The following is a 23,754-nucleotide window of genomic DNA, read 5'->3' as shown; positions in this document are numbered from 1 at the left end:
CACTTTTTGTACCACTGCCCCAGCTAGGTAAGGTCCAATGCTTTCCAGGCTGGTTCTGTCATGTTGTATTCTGGAAGTGCTGACCCTGAGTTGTGCAGAAAGCTCATCCCTAAGCAAGACTGCTCATGACTCTGGGTAGCTGAGATTAGCAAGTCCTGCTCTCCCCTTGTTGATTACTCAGAGCAATTAAGTTCATAGTAGCTGTGAATACTGCCAACAAGCATTTAGGAAATTTTTGGAAGGAGAGGGAGAAGTAGGTGGAAATGTTGGAGTGGTACAGGGAGCAGGAGCAGCTAACCCATGTGACTGAAGAAATCATGCAGACTGATCTTTCTCAAAGTGACTCCCATGTTCATGTCTGTCCTCAGAGGAGGGACGTTAGCAAAGCACAAATACAGTGGGTCCAAAAGAACTTAAATGACCAAGCAGCACAGAAACATTCCCATGACCAACTCATTCACATAACTTGAATGAATTTAGCAGAAATAGCAGTTGAGTGATCCAAAACTCTTCCCAAGAGGTCAGTTGGGCAGAAGATTCAGACAACACTGACAGATATAACATGATATGTGTGTATCATCAAATACAGAGAGTAAACGTTCTTTAAGGTAGCCATAAAAAAGCATAATTACAGAAGTAAGAAGTGACTTGTCAGGCCTGAGTTTATGGTTTCTCTTTGATGTGGCAACGGTGAGGGCCATGTTTGAGAAAGCCCTCTAGTAAGCAGTTACTTTGAAGTTTCTGGTTTGTAGAACCATGAAGGTTGATCAGGTGGACACTTCAGGTTGGCAGAACTCTGGTCATTGACTAATTGAAGGTTTCTGATTGGTAGAGCCCCAGTCATTGGTTACTTGGAGGCTTCTGTCCGGTAGATCCCTGGTCATTTGTTACTTGGGAGTTTCTGGTTGGTAGAACCCCAATCATTGATTATGTTTCTGCTTGGTAGAGCTCCAGTAATTGGTTAGGTTTCTGGTTGATAGAGGTTCATTCATTGGTTGGGGTTCTGGTTGGTAGAGATCTAGTTGTTGGTTACATTCTGGTTGGTAGAGCCCCAGTCATTGTTTAGGTTCTGGTTAGTAGAGTACTGGTCAGGACCCAGCTGACAGTTTGTGATGTGGAAGCCTCTAGTTTCCATTCACTATATCCATTCGGTTTGTTTGCCTAACTGAAGTTTCAGGCATTAGGATCATCCCAATGTATTCAGCTGCCAGTTACACTTTCTGTAAAACTGATCTCTTTCACCTGCCGGGAGCTCATGATCTCAAGACTGTCTCATTTGTGATCATGGTTCAGGGCCAGACCCAGTCCTAGAGAGCAAGGAGGCAAGAGATGAAGATCCCAGGAAGATATTCCAGATTAATTTCTTGATATGTGAACTGAAGTTATACCCTGAGGTGGAATTCTAATCTTTCAAAGGCATAAAACTTATTGAAGGCTCATTCCTAAGGGTGAGCACCTGCAACCAAGAAGATGAAGATAGAAAACTTGGCTTCTTAATGTGACAGGGAGCCATGTTTGCACATGGATATACCTGTGCTGTAGTATAGAGGGAAGGTGGCAGGTGTCTCCTGTCACCTCTCCTCCCATAAACTCCTCCTCCAGGGTGCAGGTCAGAGTGCCTGTGTCCACATTCGGTCACGTTCATTTCTTACTATCTCACAGCCTCCTACCAAGGCAGAGGAGCCCTCTGTGTCCATTTAGAAATGATTCTTGCTTTGTGTGTCTGATCTGCCTGTGGTAGGATGGCCAATGACTGTGGGGTGAGGAGGAAGGATGAGACTGCTTTAGAATGGTTGTTCTTGGCATTCCTCTGAATTTGGAGATGTTCAGCAGAAACCCTTGTACCACAGAGTGAAAACAGACAAGGAAGATTCAGTGGCTACACAGAAGTGTAATTCATTTTTAATGAGAACAGTTATGTTACGGTAGGTAAAATAAACCACAAAGTGGAATTTTGCCCTTTGGGTAATGTTACAGCTCATTAATGGGCTTCAGCGTTCACTTTCAAAATGACATTCTTGGCAAAAAGATTTTAATCCCTATATGTTATCAGTGATCTGTGGTTCCTTTGGCTGGATTTTAATTTAGATTCTAAATAAGCTTTTGAAATCATCCTTGCTGAAAATAAGAAGGAAATAATAACGCTGACTAAATGTTAAGAGGCTCATTACTTTCAGTGGCAGAGCCACCATACACATTAATGTCATGTGCTTCCTCACATGCCAAGAGAGCATCATTTCCTCCCCAAGGTCACTTAGGCAGCAACCTGGGACTGCAGACTGCATGGTGGACTGCAATCTGATTGGTGGAGCCTAGATTTAGATGTTCAAAAAACCTAGATCCACATACCTCCTGGCAACCAAACCTACAGCAAATCCATTTCCTCTGGACATATATACTAGAGGATCCACAAACAATAGCAACAACAGTAGTGATTAGTAATAGTCTCTTTGTGGGTGATCAGAATGAAAGATCATGAGGATAATCTCTTCCCAGCCTGGAAGAGCAGACATGAGAAGTAATGACTGAACTGTCAGAGTCCAGTTTTCCAGTCCTCATCCCACTGTTTCTGATCTTTGGGGCTTTGTCAGGGTATCATTGTTTCTGCTGTCTGGGGATATTCATTTGGAAAGAGGCCAGCACACCTCACTTACAGGAAGACAAAGGAAGTGTTTAGACTTCGGTATAGCTGGAGCTGTAAAGCATTGTTAGCCTCCATCATTACCTTATTAGTTTCCAGTTCTTGGGAAGGAGAATAACAGTTATTCAAGTTTAAGTCACAAAACTGAAATGTCATTTGTGCAGGCTATCAGCCTTTTGTAACAATTAGATCTCATGCCTGACATATCACTAGATCATTGTGTTCAAGCATTGATTCATTTTTAAAACTTTTTGGAGACTTAAACTCGCTAAATTTGTTTAGTAGTAGACTCTGGGTTTATTTCTCCTGATAACCCAGGATCATTGATGGTGTGGCTGACAGAAACAGCTCTCAGCATCCAGCTGTGTGGGCCAGTGAGCCTCAGGCCTTCTCTGTGCAAGCAGCAAGCTGTCTCCAAGGGTAGAGATGGGGAACCTTCATCCTCTGAGTTGTTGGTGACCTACTATCTATTTGTGGTCACCTGACTCACTGGCATGTTTGTGATGAGGTCTTGGTGTCTCATGTATGTATGTATGTATGTATGTATGTATGTATGATTAAATACATACAACTCAGAAGGCCAGGCAAGCATCTGCTTCCCTCCATACTGTACTTTATATAATGTTGGTCACCTCCCTCGGTTGTTCTTTATGATGTGGTGTGTCCATTTACAAAATCTGGATGCCACAACACCCATCTCATGGGCTCTTTGATGCTTGTCAGCAACCCTGATTCCACAGCCTTCAGACAGACTGGTCACCACACAGAGATCAGGAGGACTTGAATCTGGTGTTCTCAACATGCAATATGGTTTCCACACACATCCTCATTACAGACACAGATGTCTGTCCGCCACCATTCCCCCTTGGCACAGACATTTGTAAAGACCAGCTGGGAAATGAAGACTGTAGCACTTAACATTCTTCATGGATTTGTTTTCCTTTATCCACAAAAGCAGCTGCCAAATTTAGTCTGAGAAATGGCCTCTGCATTCAAGAGTTGCTCCAAGCTTCAGATAAACACACAGACAGGCTGAACGCACTGAATTCAAGGGGTTAGAGTCCAAGGATTAGCCCTATTGAGGAGATGGGTCTTGTCTAAACATTTGTTTTTAATTGCCCTGTAAAGATGTGTGGGGCATATTCTTTTAAAATTGCTGTCTGAGGGACAAAAGAGATGGGAGGGGAGTGAAAGATGTTGAAGTTATTAAACCATATCTTCTTTTTATATTTCTAAATCCAGGACTGTTTATTAATGGTAAAAAGGACAAAACACATTTCAAAGCATCGTATTGAGAGCCCTTGCACCATGCTGCTCCTTTATGTGTTTGACATATTGGCAGTGTTATGATTTGGGGGAACAAAAGAAAGGGGCAGCCATGGCCCACCCACTGCCTGTTGCCTGTAGCTGTTTGGAATTCCCTTTGTGAGCCAAGATCTGGTTCAGGGGAAATGGGCTAGCCTGACCCAGTGCTGAGACCTGGGCGTCTGGATCATGAAATGTGATTGACTGTGCCTGGGACATGAAACATGAAGTGCATGGGTGTAAGAATACCCAGATTCCTATATTCAGGGGTGTTTGTCCTTCTGTGTAGACAGCACTCTATGATCCTATCAAGTTTCACTCCACAGACTCCCAAAAACAATCATTGGGATTGTCGGAGCAGGCAGAAGGGGGCTGTGCATCGAGTTCCAATTCCCCACTTTCTCATCCATGAAATCTGCTAGGTTTAGGTCCTAAACTCTCAATGAAGCTTGCCTGGGAAATAAGCCCCCAACCACACTGCCTGTGTTAAAATCTCTTGAGAGAGTTCTTGTACAGTTTTGTCTGTGATGCATGGTCAGCCTCAGGCTGCACGTGACTCTGGTGGAGAGTAAACAATTATGTGTGCGTTCCCTGGGGTCTTACTGCACACATAGCTGGCGAGGGCATGAGACTTCCACACCACATTTCAGAGGATATTTTGAAGAAGGACTACATAGCCAACCCTTAAGTTTGCCTTAGAAAGAAGTGGTCGACACTGTCAGCCAGTCCCACCTGATGACCTGTGAACTTGCCATGGGTGTCACCCAGATAGCCTACACACTTCCAGCAGAGTTGTAATCAACAGGACAGAGCTCCTGACCCCTGACAGTGCAGGCAGAGACTGGGCAATTGGGAGTTCTTCCTGTGTCTTCAGACAGACATCCAGCAAACCCCCAAGCATGGTGAGAGGCCTAGAATTGTATTAGATACTGAACTAGAGAAGAGCCAAAACTGGATTCTTGTGCTGGGAGATGAAGTCACTTTGGCAGCGGGTAGAGCAAGCCTGTCTGTTCATTATGTTTCTCACCAGGAGAGTGGAGTTAGCTAGGGCTGCCTCAAGGCTCCCAGAAACCCTCGTGCTATGAGAAACGGAGGGAGTGATACCTCTCTGAAAACAAGCTTGAATTCTGTAGGCAAATATTACCAGAGAGAAGAAGAGAAGTGAGAACCTCACCAAGCCTCTCTGATTTTTCCAAACCATTTCTTGCAGTGCCTTGTTGGGTCTATATCCAAGGCATTGGGACCAGCTTGGGAGAATTAGATGTGCTGTTTGCTTGGAAGAAACTATGCATAGCTCAGCTGTGTCTTCTTAGCCAGGTTGGCTCTTGTTAAACATGGAGCAGGTGGACTGACTCAAAGAAAGTCTACTTGGTTCTCCAGCAGCCATGGTCCACAGATAGGGCCCTTGCATTAGGGCTGGGTATTGGAGACATGAGAGAAACACCTGAGGTAGAGCCATGGGACTAACGCCCACACAGACTGTGAGCTCCACACCTGCTGAGCTGTCTCTCTTCTATGGTTGGGGTTTTAACCCTTCTCCATACCAGCCATGGGCCTTCAAGAGCTATGCATAAGTGTGATGCATCTGGACAGACAAAGGCACTCTGTAGACATGGTGTGTACTCTGCACGCTTCCCTTCTCCTGAGTCTTCTTTTTTTTCTCTTCTCTTCTGCCTCATCAACCTAAGCAGGTAGATCCTGGTAGCATTTATTCATACCCCAAGGGTGTTGACTCCTTGTGTGTCTCATCTTCATATATGTACAAAATACCCTTGTTCCATAAGAGTGCAGCTTTATCAACCTCAGAGCAGGTACCCTACTCCTACATCCACTATGGGATGCTTGTATATGTTGTAAATGGAGCCCTGTACTCTGTAACCCTGCACTGGGATTCCTTCTTCTCATAGCAATTACAGAGACACTGCTGGGTCAGGGTATTTAGGTTTAAACCCTAGGTTTTCCACAGTAGCTTTGTGGCTTAAGCAAGTGCTATACACTGTGATGAAGCAGGAATGAGTTTCCCCCCATGACACATGTGGCTTAGGCAAAACAACCAGGAGCCAAGTGGTTGATAACCTCTGAAACCTTCATCATTAACACCAGTCATTTCAAATCATGATAAGCAGGATCCACACCACCCCCAGAGCATTCAACTCTAATTGAAACCGTGTGTCTAGAGTTCAGATGAAATAGGTTTATAGGCGTGCATTTCCTCTGGTCTCAGGGCCTGACAGAGCAGAACATGGGGCCCCACCTCACAGTGCTCACCTCTCATCAAAGCTCCTGACAGTATGAGGAAATATTATGTCACCCGTCAACTTAATCCTACTAATTAGCACCTAGTTTGTGCACTAAAAATGAGAATTGTTGCCAAAATTAGGGAAAGGGACCTAAGTTAAACACTTGGTTTAGAGGATCTGTTAAATCCTGGGCTATTTCTACCTTAGCTCTCTGCTCTCTTGGTTAATACTTTTGCCACCCTGTGTGCATGCAGGACAGGGTGTTGGGGTTCCCTATAGGTGAGGCATGAGTACTTCAAAGACGCAAGAGTAGTGATCTCTGTGTCTTAGTAGCATATACTTATCATTACATTTTAGTATGGCTTCTCCCTCTTTCTCATACTCTATGTGGTTTCTCCTGCTTCCTGGATACAAACAGCTGCATCCTGCTGCCTATCTCATTTCACTAAATTTGTTGTCCAAATCAGGGGGCACTGAAGGGGTTACTGAGGAGTTTTCTAAAGAACAAAATTATTCATCTAACTTAAAGATAGCAAGGCACATAAAGCCATGACCTATTAAGAGAGCCCTTGGTCCATATGCATGTGGTGACTCACATAGCTTTTGACTGGGGAATGTTTCTTTTTAAAAATAATTAGTTATGTCTAAAATATTTTCAGGAAACTAACAATGAAGAAGGAAATGGCAACTATTTTTTTCCAGGGTGGTATTTGAACCCTCACAATAGGAGCTTCTTCAGAAAATTTCTTCTGCATTTGGAGTTGTGATGACGATAGAATTCTTAGGATGGGGACCACAGCCTTCTGTAAGACACAGTGCTGGTTGCCATGGGAACCATGTTCACAGGCAAAGTCTAGTCAAATTTGAATGGTATCTAATACCAATATCCTGATATTAATAGCCTCCATGGTACTTTTTATTAGAAATAACATCATTTCCACAATTGTTAAGGCTCAACATGAAAATAGGAACATTGTGTTAAAATATGGCTGTCCATTTAAAAATAGCTTTTGGTTATAAAGAAATACCCTCTTCAGTTTAGACTTAATAAGCACAAAAGGGAGAAATGGGAAATTACAGGCCAAGCTAGTCTTAAACACTAGTGACTCCATCTTCTGTACTGATTTCCTAAACCTCAGAGGGGCATTTTTTAGCTATTGGAAATTTAAACAAATAGATAAAAAAAGTGAAATCCACACAGCCTAGGGGTCAGGGGATGTGGAGCGAGCTGGGTTCCCACCTCTCCATATGAACGGTATGTGGATGCCAGTGTGCAGTGATGGAGGAGTCAGGCATGTGGCAGGGATTCCTGAGGGAAAAGCTGAGAGGGCTTGCCGAACTATCTCAGTTGACTGAATTGACTTCCTTTTCCTGCGAACAGCCCCTGTGCCTGTGCCTGTGCCTCAGCCAACCCTGCCTGTGCCCTCCAGTCTCATTCTACCCCCTCACCTGAGCTGGATGTCACATTTAGTCACACTCCCAAAGTCACATAGCTGTTATATCACTGTGCTGACTCAAACATACAGGTCCATCCTCGTCCAGTATCAGCTTCTTTTCTTTTCCACCTTAGAACCATTGGCCTCCTGAACAGAAACACAGTGAGTAATAACCAGCCTAGAATGGGCTATCTGTGTTGTCTCATGTGGCCAACAGGCTCGTGGTTATGGCTGTGTGTTCCTCAGCTTCTCTCTCTACAGCAAACACCCGTGGTGGTAGCTTCTACAGTGGCTAGTTCTCACTGTCAATTTTGATACAATCTAGAATCGTTTGGGAAAAAGAATGACTAATTGTCTAGATTAGATTTGCCTGTGGTCGTGTCTGGTTCTTCTCAATTGGTTTAATTGGGGTGCAAGGCTGCCCCTGAATGTAGGCAGCACCGTTGCATTGGCTGGGCCCTGAGTGAATGTAAAGGAGACCATGACCTGAGCGAGAGACTGCATACATTAGTTTACTGTTCTCTGATTGTGTCATGACCAGCTGCTTCAAGTCCCTGCACCTGTACGTCACGGTGATGGACTGTCACCCTGAAATGTGAGCCGAGGGAAAACCCTTTCCACCCTAATTTTATCACAGCAATGGGAAATGAAGACATTTACAAAGAGAAAAGGGTTATCTTAACATGGGTTAGTTCTGGTGGTCCACGGGATTGGATCAGGAAGCTTCTAGATTAGTGAAGTGCACTTCCTGGTCCGTCTGTGATGGTGTCTCCCAAGACAGAAGATCACCTCATGAGGTTCTGACCTTATCAATGGTTCAACCTATTGATTGGTTCTTGAGTTGATCCAACTATGGGAAGGCAATGGGAGAGGAGGCCTAGATGAAGGAAGTGATGCAGGAGGGCATGCCCTTAGGGGCTATACCTGCCCATGGCCCTTGCTATGACACTTCTGTTCCCGAGTCATAAGATGAGAAGCACTGTTCCCCTCCACCTTCTCTGCTGTGAGAAATGAAGCCTCTGAAACCCTGGGCTTGAGTAAATTTTTCCTCTAATGGTGTTTGTCAGGCATTTAGTCACAATGACATGAGGGAGAATGAATGAATAATGACTGCAGATATGGAGGTTCAGCTTGTAAACAGTTGGAGCCATTGTGTATGGTCTGTGGGGAAGCAGTGCACTGTAGTGGGAGTGTACCTCCCTCGTAGCCATGAGCAAGAGGTAAAACTTCTTCAGGGGCACAACCACTGGCCCCAAGATCTCACCAGGCCATGCGCCTTCCAGGTCTCACTATCCCCCAATATCAACAAGTCGGGGACCAAGCCTACAATGCATGGGCCATTGGAAGACATTCCAGATCCACATGTTTCAGGCTCATGGTGACTGTTCACATCTGTTCACATAGCAGTGACTGACAGTGAGGACAAAAGGTGCTGTGGCAGATGAGTCAGCATCTGTGGATAAGATGGTGGGAATTTGTCAGTTTATAGCAAGGAATCACTGTTTTATCTTCTTGAAGCCGAGTTCATTAGAATTCCTATTACAGTTTTATAGCATAGATCTTTGATAACCATTCTTGTAATTACTTGTTTCAAACTGCTGCTTCTGTGCCCAGTTTGGAAGGCAACCTTCTGCTATGTCTTTTATGAAAATGAATATAGCACAAAAGCAACCAAGACCACACTAAACCCTCCCAGCACTGTGATTTCTCCAGATGGGTAGCTAAGACTTACTCAAAAGGATCAAGTAACTTCAGGGGTTGGATTCTTAGAATGCAGAAACCTCTGCAAGGAAAAGTGTGCATTAGGAATGTAATCCTGGAATAACCATGAGCTCAGGGAAGAGCGGCTTTGAGGAAGGGATGTCTGAATGAAGAGCTGCATTAATAAAATTGATGTGCCGTGTTTATTCTATGTTAATCTCCTTATTAAGATGCATTTTTGCTTTTCATAAATTCTAGAAGAATTAATTATGTATGCACTATTTATCATTGTATTTAAAATTTGCATAAAATTACATTAGTTAAGTAGACACTTATTAAATAATAGAAATGTCTTTAAGCCTTCACTTTTGTTAAATGTTCACTAGTTCAAAGAGTTGTTAATGTAAGGCCCCACAGAGGAATGTCTTATTCAGGGGGCCATTCTTCCGTTTCTCAAGTTTGTAACATGAGTAACAGTGGGACCCGTTTCTATGGAAGCTACCATGTGTTTTGCCTATCACATGAGCTCTTAAACTTCAGGGTCATAGAGCGGAGAAGTACTTGTTCCAACAGTACGTACATTCTCCTGCTCTGGTGGGCCTGCCCTTGAGTCTGTACCAGGGCTGGAATTATCCCAGGCTCACCACATGCATCTGGTAGACCTACCCACATCCTCTCCCGGAAGTGAGGGTTTTAAAACTGGTTTGCTTATTTGTTTGTGGTACCTCTAATTATGATTTAAAGTTGACTTTATCATTCACTTAATGCATTTTAATTTTAAAGACAACCATTAATTATCATTTTAATGCTGCATATATATGAGCAACTCCCGTGTGTAGTTTCAAAAATAACTTAAGATGTTTCCCTATTAAAAAAAAAAAAAGGTATTCCTAAATATCACAGAAGAGCTTAGAAAACATGGATAAACATGAAAAGACATTCAAACAGAACAAGGCCACCCAGTGATACAGTTAGCGTTAGGATACTGGTATTTTTGGTCTAGCATCCCTTCCCTACTTATCACTCATTATTTCTATTATCATCACTTGGCTACCTTTTCATGTTCCTACAACATGTGCACAGCATGTCTAAAATGTTCAGGATCAGGTTACTTGGAAGTGGCACCAATATAGAGCAAAAACTTAATTTGATTTATTTAAGCCTTCATTTTTGGTTCTGAATAAAAGCAAGTAGAGCTGTAACTTGGGCTTTGTTGGTAGCATGTTCCTGGCATTTCTGCAACTTTCCACATAGTTTATGAATGTCCCTCATTCAGAATTAGTTAATGGATGGAGAAAATAGCCCCTATGCCTTCATCTGCTCTGGTCTCCAGTGTGACTTGAAGGACCTATGGTCTCCATTAGCAAGGCCGGCATGCACTGACATTTTAACTGTTAACAATGCTACCAAATGCTCACATTGTTAGATAAAAGGAAATTTTTAGGTTTCTGTTCTGGAAATTAACATTATAAATATTTCTGTGTTTGATACTTTCCTTTGTTTGGTGTATTTCATCTGGTACTATTTATGTGGTGATTCATTGGAAAGGGAGAAGATAGAGGAGGGGAGGGGAGAGGGAAAGGAGAGGAGAGGAGAAAAGGGAAGGGAGAAGAGGGGAGGAGAGGGGAGAAAAGAGGAGAGGGCAGAGAGGGGAGAGAAAGAGAGGAGGAGAGGGAAGGGAGAAAAAAGGAAGAGGAGAGAAAGGGGAGAGGAAGGAGAGAGTAAAGGGGAGGAGAGGACTGGAGGAAAGAGTCACCCTGGAATCACTCCACCATTTGCCCATTACATCTCTTTAATGTGCCCCTCATTTTCTAGGCTATGTAATATTGGAGACAACATTGCCATTGCTAATCAGTGTCTTCCCTAAACACCTGATCCAGATTGCCTCTGTGTTCCCATCATTAGCCATCCTTGATTTTCTCTGTCTATATTCTTTTTCACTTGGAAACTAGGCCTGCTCTGTCTATTTCTCCAAAGCTTTGCACAGTCAGCTAGAGTCTGATATGGCCACTGAGGGATAGCTGAGCAACAAGGCCAGATCTGAACCAACCGTCTTAGGGTAGTTGTGTTAGATATATCCAGTGTCCACTAAATACACATGCAAGCTACTATAGGGAACCAGTATGGTTCTTTGGTGGTCGTGTTCTATTGGGAGGTAATGACACAGCCTAAAAACAATAGAAAATAGGATATGTCTCAGCATAAATGTGTTAATAATTCAGCCTGGCTTTCCAGGACAGATTGGTGTGCCCACTGTTATCATGATTCTTGGTGCTCTTTTTCTATCAGTGTATTCTTGAGAAAATTACTTGCATAGTCACCTGACCATGCCTCATAATCTTCAGGACAGGACCAGCCTGAGAGTCATCTGACAGCCTATCTTCATGCAAAGATTCTGGTATAGCTGCCCCGACAGGGTCAGATAGTAATGGGGTAAAGACAGCATATGGAGGCAAGAGTCACTTAAGCTCAGTGAAGCTCTAAAGAGACCGTTAGAGATAGGACTGTGAGCCAGAATACTGGTTAGTTTTTAACTGTCAACTTGACACAACCTAGAGTCTCTAAGAAGAAAGTCTTAATAAGGAATTTTCCACATCAGGTTTCCCTCTGGGAAAGTCTGTGGGAGATAGTCTTGATTGTTCATTGAGGTGCGAGGACCCCAGCCTATTGTGGGTAGTAACACCCTAGTCAGGGTGGTCCTGAACTGTATAGGATAGAAGAAGGAAAGATGAAAACAACAGCAAGCAAGGATCCGTTCATTTCTCCTTGCTCTTGACTGTGATAGGACTAGCTGCTTGTGTTTCTATCTTGATTTCCCCCTAAATGATGGGCTGTAATCTGAAATTATGAACTAAACAGCAAACTCCTTTTATGTTGCTTTTCATCGGGGTGTTTGTCATGACAAAAGATATGAGACTAGTAAAGCTGGACTTGCAGGGTGACCTGAGGTGGATGAAGCTGTGGGAGCCTTTGGCTTGTAAGATGTGGAGGGAGGCACCGGAGCACACATGCACAGAGTCCAGTGGTCAGTGCTCTCATAACTCTCAGGAGACCCTGCCTTGCCACGGGTTCTGGGGGAGCTCATTTTTCTGTCTCTTGAGTACCTCTGAGAGACAAAAGTTCTAGCTAGTGGTAGCAGTGGACATCCAGAGAGCTACCATCAGTCAGGCATGAACCTCCCAAGGCTGCGCAGATGGTGGTGACAAGCGCAGAACAGCACAAAGTGAGCTGCAAAGAACTGCCCTGGAAGCAGCTGTCAGAGCAAGAAGGCACTGTGTGTACAGGTGTGGGGCTACAAAGACAGCCAAGATCATGGTGGCCTGCTTCTCTTCACATCAGCCAAGGCCACTGAGGGACTGTGTCACTCACACCTGCCTTCATGGGGCCGCCTGGAAACTTCCTTTTGTCCATCTTCCCCACAGTGCTTCCTTTCCTCCAGCCTTGCCCGTCACCCACAGGCCCTGCTCTGCAATTTTCAGACACTCTAGTTCTGAATAATAGATATGCCTGGTATTGTAGGATGAGGGAATGATAGCAAGAGGGGCTGTGTGGGGATGTCAGTTATCAAGGCACTGAGTGGCGAAAGATGTTTTGTCTGATGTTTATCTCTTGTTCAGAAGCCTGGGAGACAGGGAAGTGCTTCTTAGGCAGAAGCCTCAGAGAGAGAGCCAGGGAAATCAGAAGGCTCAAAGGGTAAAGTTTACTTTAAAAGAGACACTGGAGGAAGTTTTGCTCACTGCAACATTTTGTGTGTGTGTGTGTGTGTGTGTGTGTGTGTGTGTGTGTGTGTGTGTGTGTGTGTGTGTTGTTAAGTTAGTGCATTGACTTATATATGATTTCTGTTCCCCACCCCTCTGTGGAATATCATTTTACTTTGAAGTTATAAAATCGAGGGTCTAGTTTTTGTGGACTCCAGAGCCTTTAGTGAACTCACTCATAGGAGGTTTCTGAATGGTAATACAAATCAGAGAATTCCACAGAGCCTCTCCCCCACACCCCACCCAGATGACCACCTGAGCCTTGTATGAGATAACAGTGTCTCCACTTTATGGGACTGGCCAGTGGCAATTTCCCTTTGCAGAAGACAGCTTCACATCCTGCAGGAGGGCCAGCCCACAGTGGATATTCTTACCTGGTGCTGTGCATGCATTGTCACTGTCAGTGACTCCAATCTCCAGCACAGGAGGGACAGTGGTAGCATACATTTCATCTTCAAAGGACTCAGAGCAGGGCAGTTCCAAGTTCTTTGTCAGGAGACCCTGGGCTGTAATTTTAGTGCATCTGACCCTGCAGCTATGCCCTTAGCCATTGCACCCTCCAGCCTCTCCTCCCCATGCTTGGCTGAACCCCAGGACACAATCGAAGAGAGGACACAGACCATCAAGAGTCTGGAATTGGAATCAGTGGGGTTTCCTGTGTGGTCTTATGAGTGCTACTCGACTGAATAAAAATGACCCAAGTCAGGTGCCTAGTGTTCCAACACTTACCAGTGCTTCACCAGTACCCTCCTCTTCCCCTGCTGTCCTCCTCTGCTCTCTTATGGTCAGTATGAGCACCATCCTGCCTGGCATGCTCCATACCTAACTCTTCTTCCATGCAGACAGACCAGCTCAATGTAACCACATTGCTCCGACTCCACATGCTCTCAGTGCCCATGCTCAGACATGCACAGGCTCACACTGAGTTAGCTGAGAGAGGACTAGGGCTTTTTCTTGGATGGCTTCAGAGGCTGGATCGCTTCAGAGGGTGGAGCATTCTTCATTTACACAGAGGGATTGTAAGTGAGGGACTTACTGTGGCGCTAATTATGTTAAGAGTGTTGTTTATTCAGACACAGATAAACAAAGCTATTAGATGTCCTCTTAGTGGTACATTAAGTGCTGTTAAACTCTTTTCTTTGTGATCCATCACACACTTAAGAAGGGCTTGGTGTCTATAGAATCAGAGTCATTGACAGAAGGACCCAGGAGGCAATGCTTGCCTTCTGGTGAAATCTGACCTCAAACTTAGAAGAGAGAGGCCAGGAACTCACTGATACAGCCACCGGAGCCTTAGCTTGACTGCTTAACAGCTAGGCCTTCCCCACATTGTCCAGGGATAGCATGTGGTTCCAGGTCCCCTCTTAAACACACTGCCCTTGGCTTTTAGGGCAGCCTTCACTGTTCTGTTGCTCCATCACTTACCCTGGATGAACTTATGGCTGTCCCATAATCTGTAGTCTTCTCACCTCCAAACGCAGGGAGGAGAATGAATAAGAATACGTGCTAACTTGCTAGAACTTGGAGGAGCTAATGAGGCAAGATTCATGCATTAGCATAATCAAAACAAGCGGGAAGAGTTGGACGAGCAGCAGTGTGGTCTTCATGTCTGGATTACTTCTGCCTGCAGTGAAGACATCCAGACCTGGTTGTATATAAATGCCAGTGCTCTGTAGATTTTTCTTTGGATTAATAACACCCCAGATCCTTTAACTCCTTCAAGGAGAAAACCAGTATTTCAGCATTGACTTAAAACTTCCCCTTTCATGCCAGTATGACCTAAACCAGGACAAATTACCAGAGACACCAAGACTCAGTGTCTCTTCAGGGCCTTATGATAGAACCAGGCCTCCTCGCTGTAGCTGTTCCAGCCTCCTTGGTTTGTGTACCTGCTGCCATCTGGCCCACATACCAAAGTCTTCTCCATGTTCACAGGGTTAGAAAGGATCTAACCCACCTATCCTGGGCCCAGTCTTATTTTCCTTTGGCAAACTATATAGAGAACAGACCACAGCCATCCACCACTGGTCTGAGGTGATGCTTGTAAACAGAAACACGCTCTGCACTTGACAGATCAAGCTACATCTGTAGCTCCTCATCTCCTGTGCCCATTTCCTTCCATTCCCATGCCTGCTCAGCCCAACACAGCCTTGTGTAGCAGAGCATTCTGGGAACACAGGCAGATAGTGACTTTTTTTCAAGACAGGGTTTCTCTGTGTAGCTTTGGAGCCTGTCCTGGCACTCGCTCTGGAGACCAGGCTAGCCTGGAACTCACAGAGATCCGCCTGCCTCTGCCTCCCGAGAGCTGGGATTAAAGGCGTGTGCCACCAACTCCTGGCTCAGATAGTGACTTTATGATTAGCAAATGTGCTTCAACAAACTCTGCCTCTTGCAGTATGCTCAGGACTCCACAGTGCCATAGTTTCTTACCTGTCAGGAAGAACTGCTGTGCCACTGAAGCAGGGAAGGTGGCCAGCTGGGTGAGTGGCTCAGGATTGGCTCTCTTTGCCTTTCTTTTGTTCCCATCAACTCTGTCATGACTCATTCTGGCCATGTGGAGAATGTGGAGTTAATCCTGCCCTCTGGAGAGGATGAGGCATACTCATGTGCTCTGAGACTCACATCTGCCCAGGGTTTGCTCAGAAATGGTCTTTGTGTCTGGCCAGGCTTAGGGCCTCTTAGCCTCTCATCTGGGAACTTGTACTGTGTGGACTGTAATTCCCTGGCCATGGGGGCAGGTGAGATCACACAGCTCCTACATGTTCTATCACAGGCCAATGCCCCACCCTCGTGGGGACCTTATTACCTTCATTACTTCCTCCACCAGAATGAACACAACTGCCTATCACCCAACCAGTCATATTCTTCAGCTCCCCTATCTACTCTTAAGAAAGTCTAGTTCAGAAAAAACTGAACTGCAATTTCCAGCCTTTGTTGGTTTCCATGCAAACCCCCACATATGGCATAATCCCTGAACTGTAGCTGACTAGCCATAGCTAACAGACCAACCTTGATTTTGATGCTCTGGTTGGCTCCCGTCTCCTGCAAGCACCACAAACACAATTCAACTGTGGCTGGTGTGCTTACCCTCATGACCTGCTCTTTGTTTCATTAGACCTGGGAGGCCAGAAGAAGTACAGAATGGTCAGGTTCAGAGACCTGGAGTCTGGACAGTGGGCAGTGGATTTACTTCCAGCTCTCCCACATTCGGTCACGTCTCACCGTGATTCTTATGTACTGGGTGTGGATAACACAATTACCTCTAGAAGTTTGAGGAATGAATGATAGAATAAATGCCCAAGGACTCAGGGCCTTTCTCAGAATATTGCAATAATCAACCCTTCCTATGGCTACTCTAAACCCGTGGCCCAAAATACAGAATGATAAGCTGCCCTTGATTTAACTCCAACACTCTAAACTCCCTCTCAGCAGTGCCCCCTAGACTCTCTCACACCATATTAGCCTTCCTTCTTTATAGGCCACTTCCTCCATGGCCTTTACTTCTGGAGTGAGCTACTTCCTGATAAGTCCTTCCTTCAGACATATAAACTGCTTAATTCTCAAGACATGGTCCACCTACCACCTCCTCAGGACATACCCCCCATGCTGTCCAGTGTCCCCACACATGCCCTTTGTGGCAATGTTCCTTGTTGGACTGTGGCCCTTCCTCTGTTATAAGACCTTCAGTGATTGAGAAAATCAAGGCATGTTAAGACCCAATGAGAGGATGGACCAAAGAGACAGTGAGAAAAAAAACAAAAGGACCTGGCCTTTTGGTATCACCTGAGTAGCTGCCTCCAATGGTGACACTGGGGTTCGCAGGAACAGAGTAGCAACGGGAGCTTCCTTCCAAGGTGAGACGTAAGTGGAACTTTGTTTTCTCCTTTCGTCATTCTCTATATGTAGAGACAACCCAGCACATCAGCACTTACTGCAACATCTACAATGGACTTCACAGAGCTCCCTACACTTTTGCAACCCAGCCTTTTCATTTAATCTCACAATGAGTTTTGAATTCCGCATTGTTGCTGTTATTTCACAGATGGGAAACTTGGGGTTTAGTGGGCTAAGGAATTTACTCAGTATGTAAATAAGCTTGTTCATGACATGAATAACTTTGTACCTATCTCTGAAAACTTTGAGTATCTACTGTGGTCCAAGCCATCCTCATACAGCCACCTTACAGTGGCATCCTATGTTTAGGATAGTCTGTTTGACATTCTAACACAGCCCCTCAGCTGGGCTGAATCCTCAAAGTAGGGTCTTTAGACCAGCTCTGCTACCACATGAATTCCTTAGATGGACAACAATCCCTCAATTAGAAACCAGGGTGGTAACTAATGACCAGAAACTACTGTCTTAGTGAGATGGGTGGTAGACATGTCACTGGGAGCATGGACCTCCACCTGTGCTGTGAAACTGAAAAGTCTTCATTTATCAGGACTATGCTGGAATTTGGGTACCACCATGAAGTACTACAAGAAATACACAGAATTTCAGAACGTGAGGTACTGCATGTGTTGTGTGAGGTATTATAAGAACATGCCTGGCCCCAGCACCCATGTGTTAGGGAGAGGTACCATGTTTCATTGCTGGGGAGTTGAAGGGAGGGCATTCTGGGCAAAGGGTCTGGAGACAGCTAGTGACCTCGAGGATGAATGTGGTTTTTCAGTCATGTGAGGTTGAGCGTGTAGCATTGTGGTGGGTGCAGGGCTATTCCAAGCAATCAGGGTACAGAGACAGAGGAGAAGCTATGCAAGGTCAGAGGAGCCTCAGCCAGAGGGAGGACACTTCTTCCTCGTCATGTGAGGGGCAATTCGCCGTGTGTCCCCAAAGATAGCTTGAGAGCAGTGCAGACCATAATGAAATTTACTTGTCTAACTGGGTTATTGGTAGGGTCAATCCAATTCCTCTACACACAAGTGACAAAATTGAGCGTGTGCCAGTGTGTTCATGGGTTGCTTTGAAAATCGTTATGAATTCTAAATGAAGCACCCAGGAATTAAGTGGATTACTCTTGACTGAAGTCATTTGCAAACTGAATTTGGTGACAACTTAACAAAATGTCTCTCGGGTCCCTTCAAAGAGGTGAGTGTAATTTGGTCTGTGCCAGAGTCAGCATCCACCCAGACTGGTACTCCATCCAGGCTGAGAGAAGGCCTCTTCAGAGTTGCAGAAGTTCTGAAAATACTGCCTTTCCATGTAATCAGAGAATTTGTGAGGGTCCCAGGGGGCACAGCCGTGAAAATGAGCTGTCATCAGCTATTCTCATTAGAATATGCAATTGCATATTAGCAAAATGTGTTTGGAATAATAACCAGCAGGCATTTCAACATGCTCCAAAACTGTAAGGCATCAGGCAAGAATTATGTCTTTTTTTAAAAAAATGGGAGAAAACCTCTCATTAGATAGTTCACTTTGATTTCAGTCTCCATAGTAACTGGATATTCAGATACATGCAGATATTTTTGTCTTTGGAAGTTTTGCATGTCTTGGAATTTGGACATGTGCACAGACAAAAAGCCAGATGTGATGTACAGCCCATGAGGTGGCAATTAGAGAAGCCAGTGCCGGGCAATGGAGCTCTCGCTGTTGAACGGCAAATTCAGAACCTTGACACGGGATGAAAACCCTGCAGACTTCATGAGAGTAGTCTTCATACTGAGCAGTTGTGCCTGCATATGTATGTGCCTTGTGTCCATGTGACAAGGACATCTGAGTCCATGGCAAGGTCCCAGTTGGGCCCACCCCTGATTTCAGTGAGCTTTGATTTCTTCCATGAAGTTGTGATTTTTCTTCTTTGACCCTGCTCAAACCTGCTGCCCTTGTGTAAGTTTGCAGAGCTGGAGTTTGCCTTGCCTTCAGAAGTAATTCCTTAATCTGGATGATGTGAGGCTGCACAGAGAAAAGGTCCTCAAAGCCAGGACAGGATGTGGACCAGAAATCCCAATGGTACAATAAACAGCCTTGGAGTGTGTACTGGGTGGTTTTGTGTGTCAGCTTGACACAAGCTAGAGTCATCAGTGGAAGGAGCCTTGGTTGAGGAAATGCCTCAGTGAGATCCGATTATAAAGACATTTTCTCATTTAATCATCAAGTGGGGGAGGACCCAGCCCATGGTGGTTGGTGCCATCCCTGGACTTCTGCTCCTGGGCTCTATAAGAAGGTGGCCTGAGCAAGCTGTGAGAGCAAGCCAGTACTCTGCCATCTCACCTCTGAAGACTATCTTTTAATGAAAGAAGTATGTGGGGTATGTTCCATGAGTTACTTCTCTGAGCCACCATGTTGCCAGCTGAACTATACCCTGGTAAGAATGGCGGTAGCCCTTCCAGGATCACAAATGGAGATGGTCCTTTGTCTCCTCCATCAAGATGCCCTCAGCAGAGCTATTCAGAATCCACCGTGGTGTCTCTCTGCTTCTGGCAAGTAGAGGACCCTGGAGATGGTAGTTTCAAAACAGGAGATGGTGGTTTCAGAAGTGCCTGGTTTAATAGTAGAAACCATTCCTTTAGAAGTTGCCAGCATTGCTAGTCATGATGCTCTATCCCTGTAGTCCCAGCACTTAAGAGGTTAGAACAGGAGAGACATAACTTTGAGGCCAACCTACGCTACATTTTTTTTAATGGAAAAAGGGTGACAAATTATATTTTAAAAAATCTTCACTATTTTTTAGTAAATTGATTATTTTAAGTAGTATAAAAATGCCCCTAGAGGAAGGAAGATGACTCAATGGCTCAGTGGCTCAGTGCTGCCCTTTCGGCACATACCTAATAACCTGAGTTCAATTCCTAGAACCTGTGTGAAGGTGGAAGGAGCAAACTTACTCTACAAAGTTGTCCTCTGGTCTCCACATAGATCCTATGGCATGCAAGTCATACATATGCACACATGCATGCACATACACAAAAAACCAACAATCATCATAATAAAAAGCTTTTAAAGAAAAATGCATATAAAGAAATACAAATTGTTTTCATTAAGAAATGAAAATGGATGGGTGGTAGAGGTGCACACCTTTAATCCCAGCACTCAGAAGGCTGAGGCAAGCAGATCTCTATGAGTTCAAGGCCAGCCTGGTCTACAAAGCGAGTTCCAGGATAGCCAGAGATATTTACAGAGAAACCCTGTCTCGAATAATAAAACCAAAATAAAACAAACAAAAAAGGAAGATGAAAATGGGGAACTAGATAGATGGCTCAGCAGTTAAGAGCACTGGCTGCTCTTCCAGAGGACCTGGGTTCAGTTCCCAACACTTGCATTGCATCTACAAACATAGGTAACTACAGTTTCATGGGACCAAGTGCCCTCTTCCAGCCTCACTATACACATTTCTGTGGTGTACATTCATACATACATTCATATACACAGCAAGATATTCATACTCATAAAATGTATTGCCTAGAAATGCTTAGTAAATGCAAATACTACTTGACTCTGTGATTGAGCTGTAGTGGACTGTGCATCAGTGAGGTCAGTGTAAGGAGTCTGCATGTGATGATGGGCTCAGGAGTCCTGGGTTTTACAGCTGCAGTGGATTGGTGAGTACTGACTAGCATGCTGCAGTGTGCCCCTCCTGAGCTCCGTGGCCCCTGCCACACCATGCCTATAGACTGGGAGCTCTATTCAAAGCACCCTCTTTGCTATCTCTGCACCCCTTGTTGGTCATACATGCAAGGCTCCTATTCCATTAGTATCACGAGTCACCCCGTCTGTCTGTCTGTCTGTCTGTCTGTCTGTCTGCCTGTCTGTCTGTCTGTCTGTCTCTCCCTCTCTCTTCCCCCTCTCTCTCTGTCTCTCTTTCTCTCGTGTGTGTGTGTGTGTGTGTGTGTGTGTGTGTGTGTGTGTGTGTGTGTGTTGTATTCACACGTTTAAAATTACTAGTCTTTCAGAATTTTATACAATATATTTTGACCATATTCGACATCCTCCCCCAACTCTTCCCAGATCCACTCCCCCTTCCCCACCCACCAAACTTTAGGCCCTCTTTGCTTTTAAACCCATGAAGTGCAATTTGTGTTGCCTGTATACTCTTGGCTGTGTGATCATCCATTGGAGCAGTTTGATTTACAAGGGGGTACGCCCTTAAAGAAAAACGACTCTCCTAAAAACTATCAATTGCCAGTAGCTCCTCAGCTACAGGTGAGAGCTCATTCTCATCTCACTTCTCCATGCTTAAATTTGTCTGACTTTAGCTTTCACAGGCCTTGTATGGGATGTCACAACTTCTGTGAGCTCGTACAACTTCCTTGTTGTATCTGAATGACGGTGTCTCTTTGTGGTCATCCACAGCCTCTGACTCTCAGACTCTTTCTATCTCCTCTTCCTCAATGATCTAAGTCTTAGGAGAAACCTATGATACAGATATTGATGAGGGTGTCCTTCTGTATGCTGTGAATATATGTTTCTCATATTGGTTGATGAATAAAACTCTTTCAGCCAGTGACAGGCAGGATGTAGCCAGGCAGGAAGTATAGACAGGGCCACCAGATTAAGAGAATGCTGGGAGTTTGGAGAGAAAAAGGAGCAAGCCAAAGCCACCTTTTTCCTCCTTAGCTTCTCAGCAGACAAGAGAGCAAGTTCCTGTTTCTGCCTGCTTATATTCTCTCTCTGACCAGCCATCTCACTTCCTGTCTGTCTGTACAGACCTCCAGACCTCTATGGTTAGATAATGGCAAGCTCAATTCTCTGACCTTCAGACAGACTTTATTTTTACAAGCAAGATATCACCATAGATATCTTGTTTATGTCTAAACATTCCACAGTATCTTATTCTCTGCACCTTGACCAGTTGTGACCATCTGAAGAAACAAAAAAAAGCAACTTCTCTGATAAGGCTTAAGACTTGCACTAAATTATGGCTATAATAGTAAATTATTAGGAATTGGTTTAATGTTACGCCCATTTAGCAGAGTTATAAAGACAAGTTCTCCACTAGAGCCTATGATATGTCTATCCATAGGTTCTTAGCTCTGATAATGTCACCAGGTATGGGTTTCTTCTCATGAAGCAAGCCTTAAATCCAACAAGAAAGTGTTTGGTTACTCTCATGACATTCATGCAATTACTGCACCAGTAAGCATGTTTTGCTATGCTAGTCATTATTATAGCACCAGAGTTCACAGATATGTAAGCCTGGTGATTAAACTAGTAAGGATGAGGTTTCCAAGTCAGTACAAGCTTAGTAACTCTAGGTTCTATGACTCAAGTACATGCTGTCTTCAGCAACAGGGACTTTATCCAGGTCTGGAGGGTAACCAACAGCACTAGCAATAGCCTGCAATATTTGGGGATCTATGAAACCACAGTGGCAAACATCTGCAAAAGAAGTAACCAACCCTGGGCACTGGGTATTTTGTTTATTAGTCTGTAGTGTCTGGTTGGGGCATTGTTGAACCATTGTAGGTGATGCCATTTGTAATATTTTATATGCATGTGTGTATGTATATGTTTAGGAAGCAGCTCAAGTTGTAGGTTTGCATACACTTTTCCAAAATGTCGTTAGTGTTAGCTGTCCCTCTCTTATTCCCTTCTCTGCCCTGCCCTCCTATCTCTATTCTGTTTAACCCTTCCTGTTCCATTACTCTCCTTTTCTCCTTTATACCATTGCTGTTCCTCTCTGTCCCTTGAAATTCTACCACCCCCTTACTAATTCCTGACCTCAAACATATTATATAGATGAAATTGAACACTTCTGTGATTTTTTTCTATTCCATCTTAATTGTTTTGGATATTTACATTTAGTACCTGAGTGGGAGGAATTGTTCTTTTTTTGTTTTTGTTTTTTGAGACAGGGTTTCTCTTTATAGCTTTGTAGACCAGGCTGGCCTCAAACTTACAGAGGTCTGCCAGCCTCTGCCTCCTGAGCACTGGGATTAAAGGTGTGCACCACCACCGTCTGGGAGGGATTGTTTTTAAGTGATAATCATAACCCACAATGAGTTCCTCAGTTGGCATGCTTGAGAGTCATTGAAGAAAGGGAACATAGAATCCAGGTAGATTTCTTTTTTGTCTCTATGAAATAGCCCTTTGGTCTCTGTGGAGTTAGTGTGTGGATGAGGCAGGCTTTAATGAGAGATATGCTGTAGCTATGAATTCATACTGTCTCTGGAAACATGGGTTTGTGTCCTAATTAGCATCTCTAAGATCCTTAATATAAATAGGACAAGCTGATGGCACTGCATTCGAACTTCAGTACTGATGAGACAGATCATCCTTGAGAGTGTGTTTTAAACCCACTTCCTTCACTTTGAAAACAAAGCTGATATTTGATATTTACTAAAAAAAAAAAAAAAAAAAAAACTTCTTTCAAGCAACTTCTCTTCATTTATGTCTCCTGCCATGTTTGTCTTCTCTCTAATGCAATGTGTAACTTTATCAACTAAAGCCAAACACCTCTCCCTATTCCTGTCCTTTCATGCTTTTTCCTGATGCTCCCTGTCTTCCCAGCATGTGTTCACAGCAGCAGCAGAGCTGGTGTCTGGAAACTCACTAGCTCTGCTATTTGCTATTTTCTTCATTAATCCTGTTTTCAAAGGCATGTGTATTTCAATAGCTTATAAAACTACATTGCACCGTGGTGCAGGGAAACTATAAAAGCAAAATATTCCTGCACACACTATTCATTGTCAGTTCCTCATATGACCTTCTATGCTGTCTTCCCACCAGTGTGTTTG

At 44.3% G+C, this 23,754-nt stretch overlaps 1 protein-coding gene across 1 annotated transcript in view; it reads left to right on the top strand.

The window, feature by feature from the left end:
- Positions 1-17,548: 17,548 nt before the first annotated feature.
- The window catches only part of Dlgap2 (DLG associated protein 2), a 189,614-nt gene continuing 183,408 nt past the window's right edge, over positions 17,549-23,754 (top strand). Inside the window, exon 1 of the mRNA XM_035453012.1 lies at positions 17,549-17,589. Coding sequence (XP_035308903.1) covers positions 17,549-17,589 — 41 coding nt within the window. The remainder of the gene's footprint in view (positions 17,590-23,754) is intronic.

The sequence above is a fragment of the Cricetulus griseus genome (genome assembly GCF_003668045.3).
Source record: "Cricetulus griseus strain 17A/GY chromosome 1 unlocalized genomic scaffold, alternate assembly CriGri-PICRH-1.0 chr1_1, whole genome shotgun sequence".
In the NCBI taxonomy this organism is placed as follows: domain Eukaryota; kingdom Metazoa; phylum Chordata; class Mammalia; order Rodentia; family Cricetidae; genus Cricetulus; species Cricetulus griseus.
This window is presented reverse-complemented; position numbering and strand designations above follow the sequence as displayed.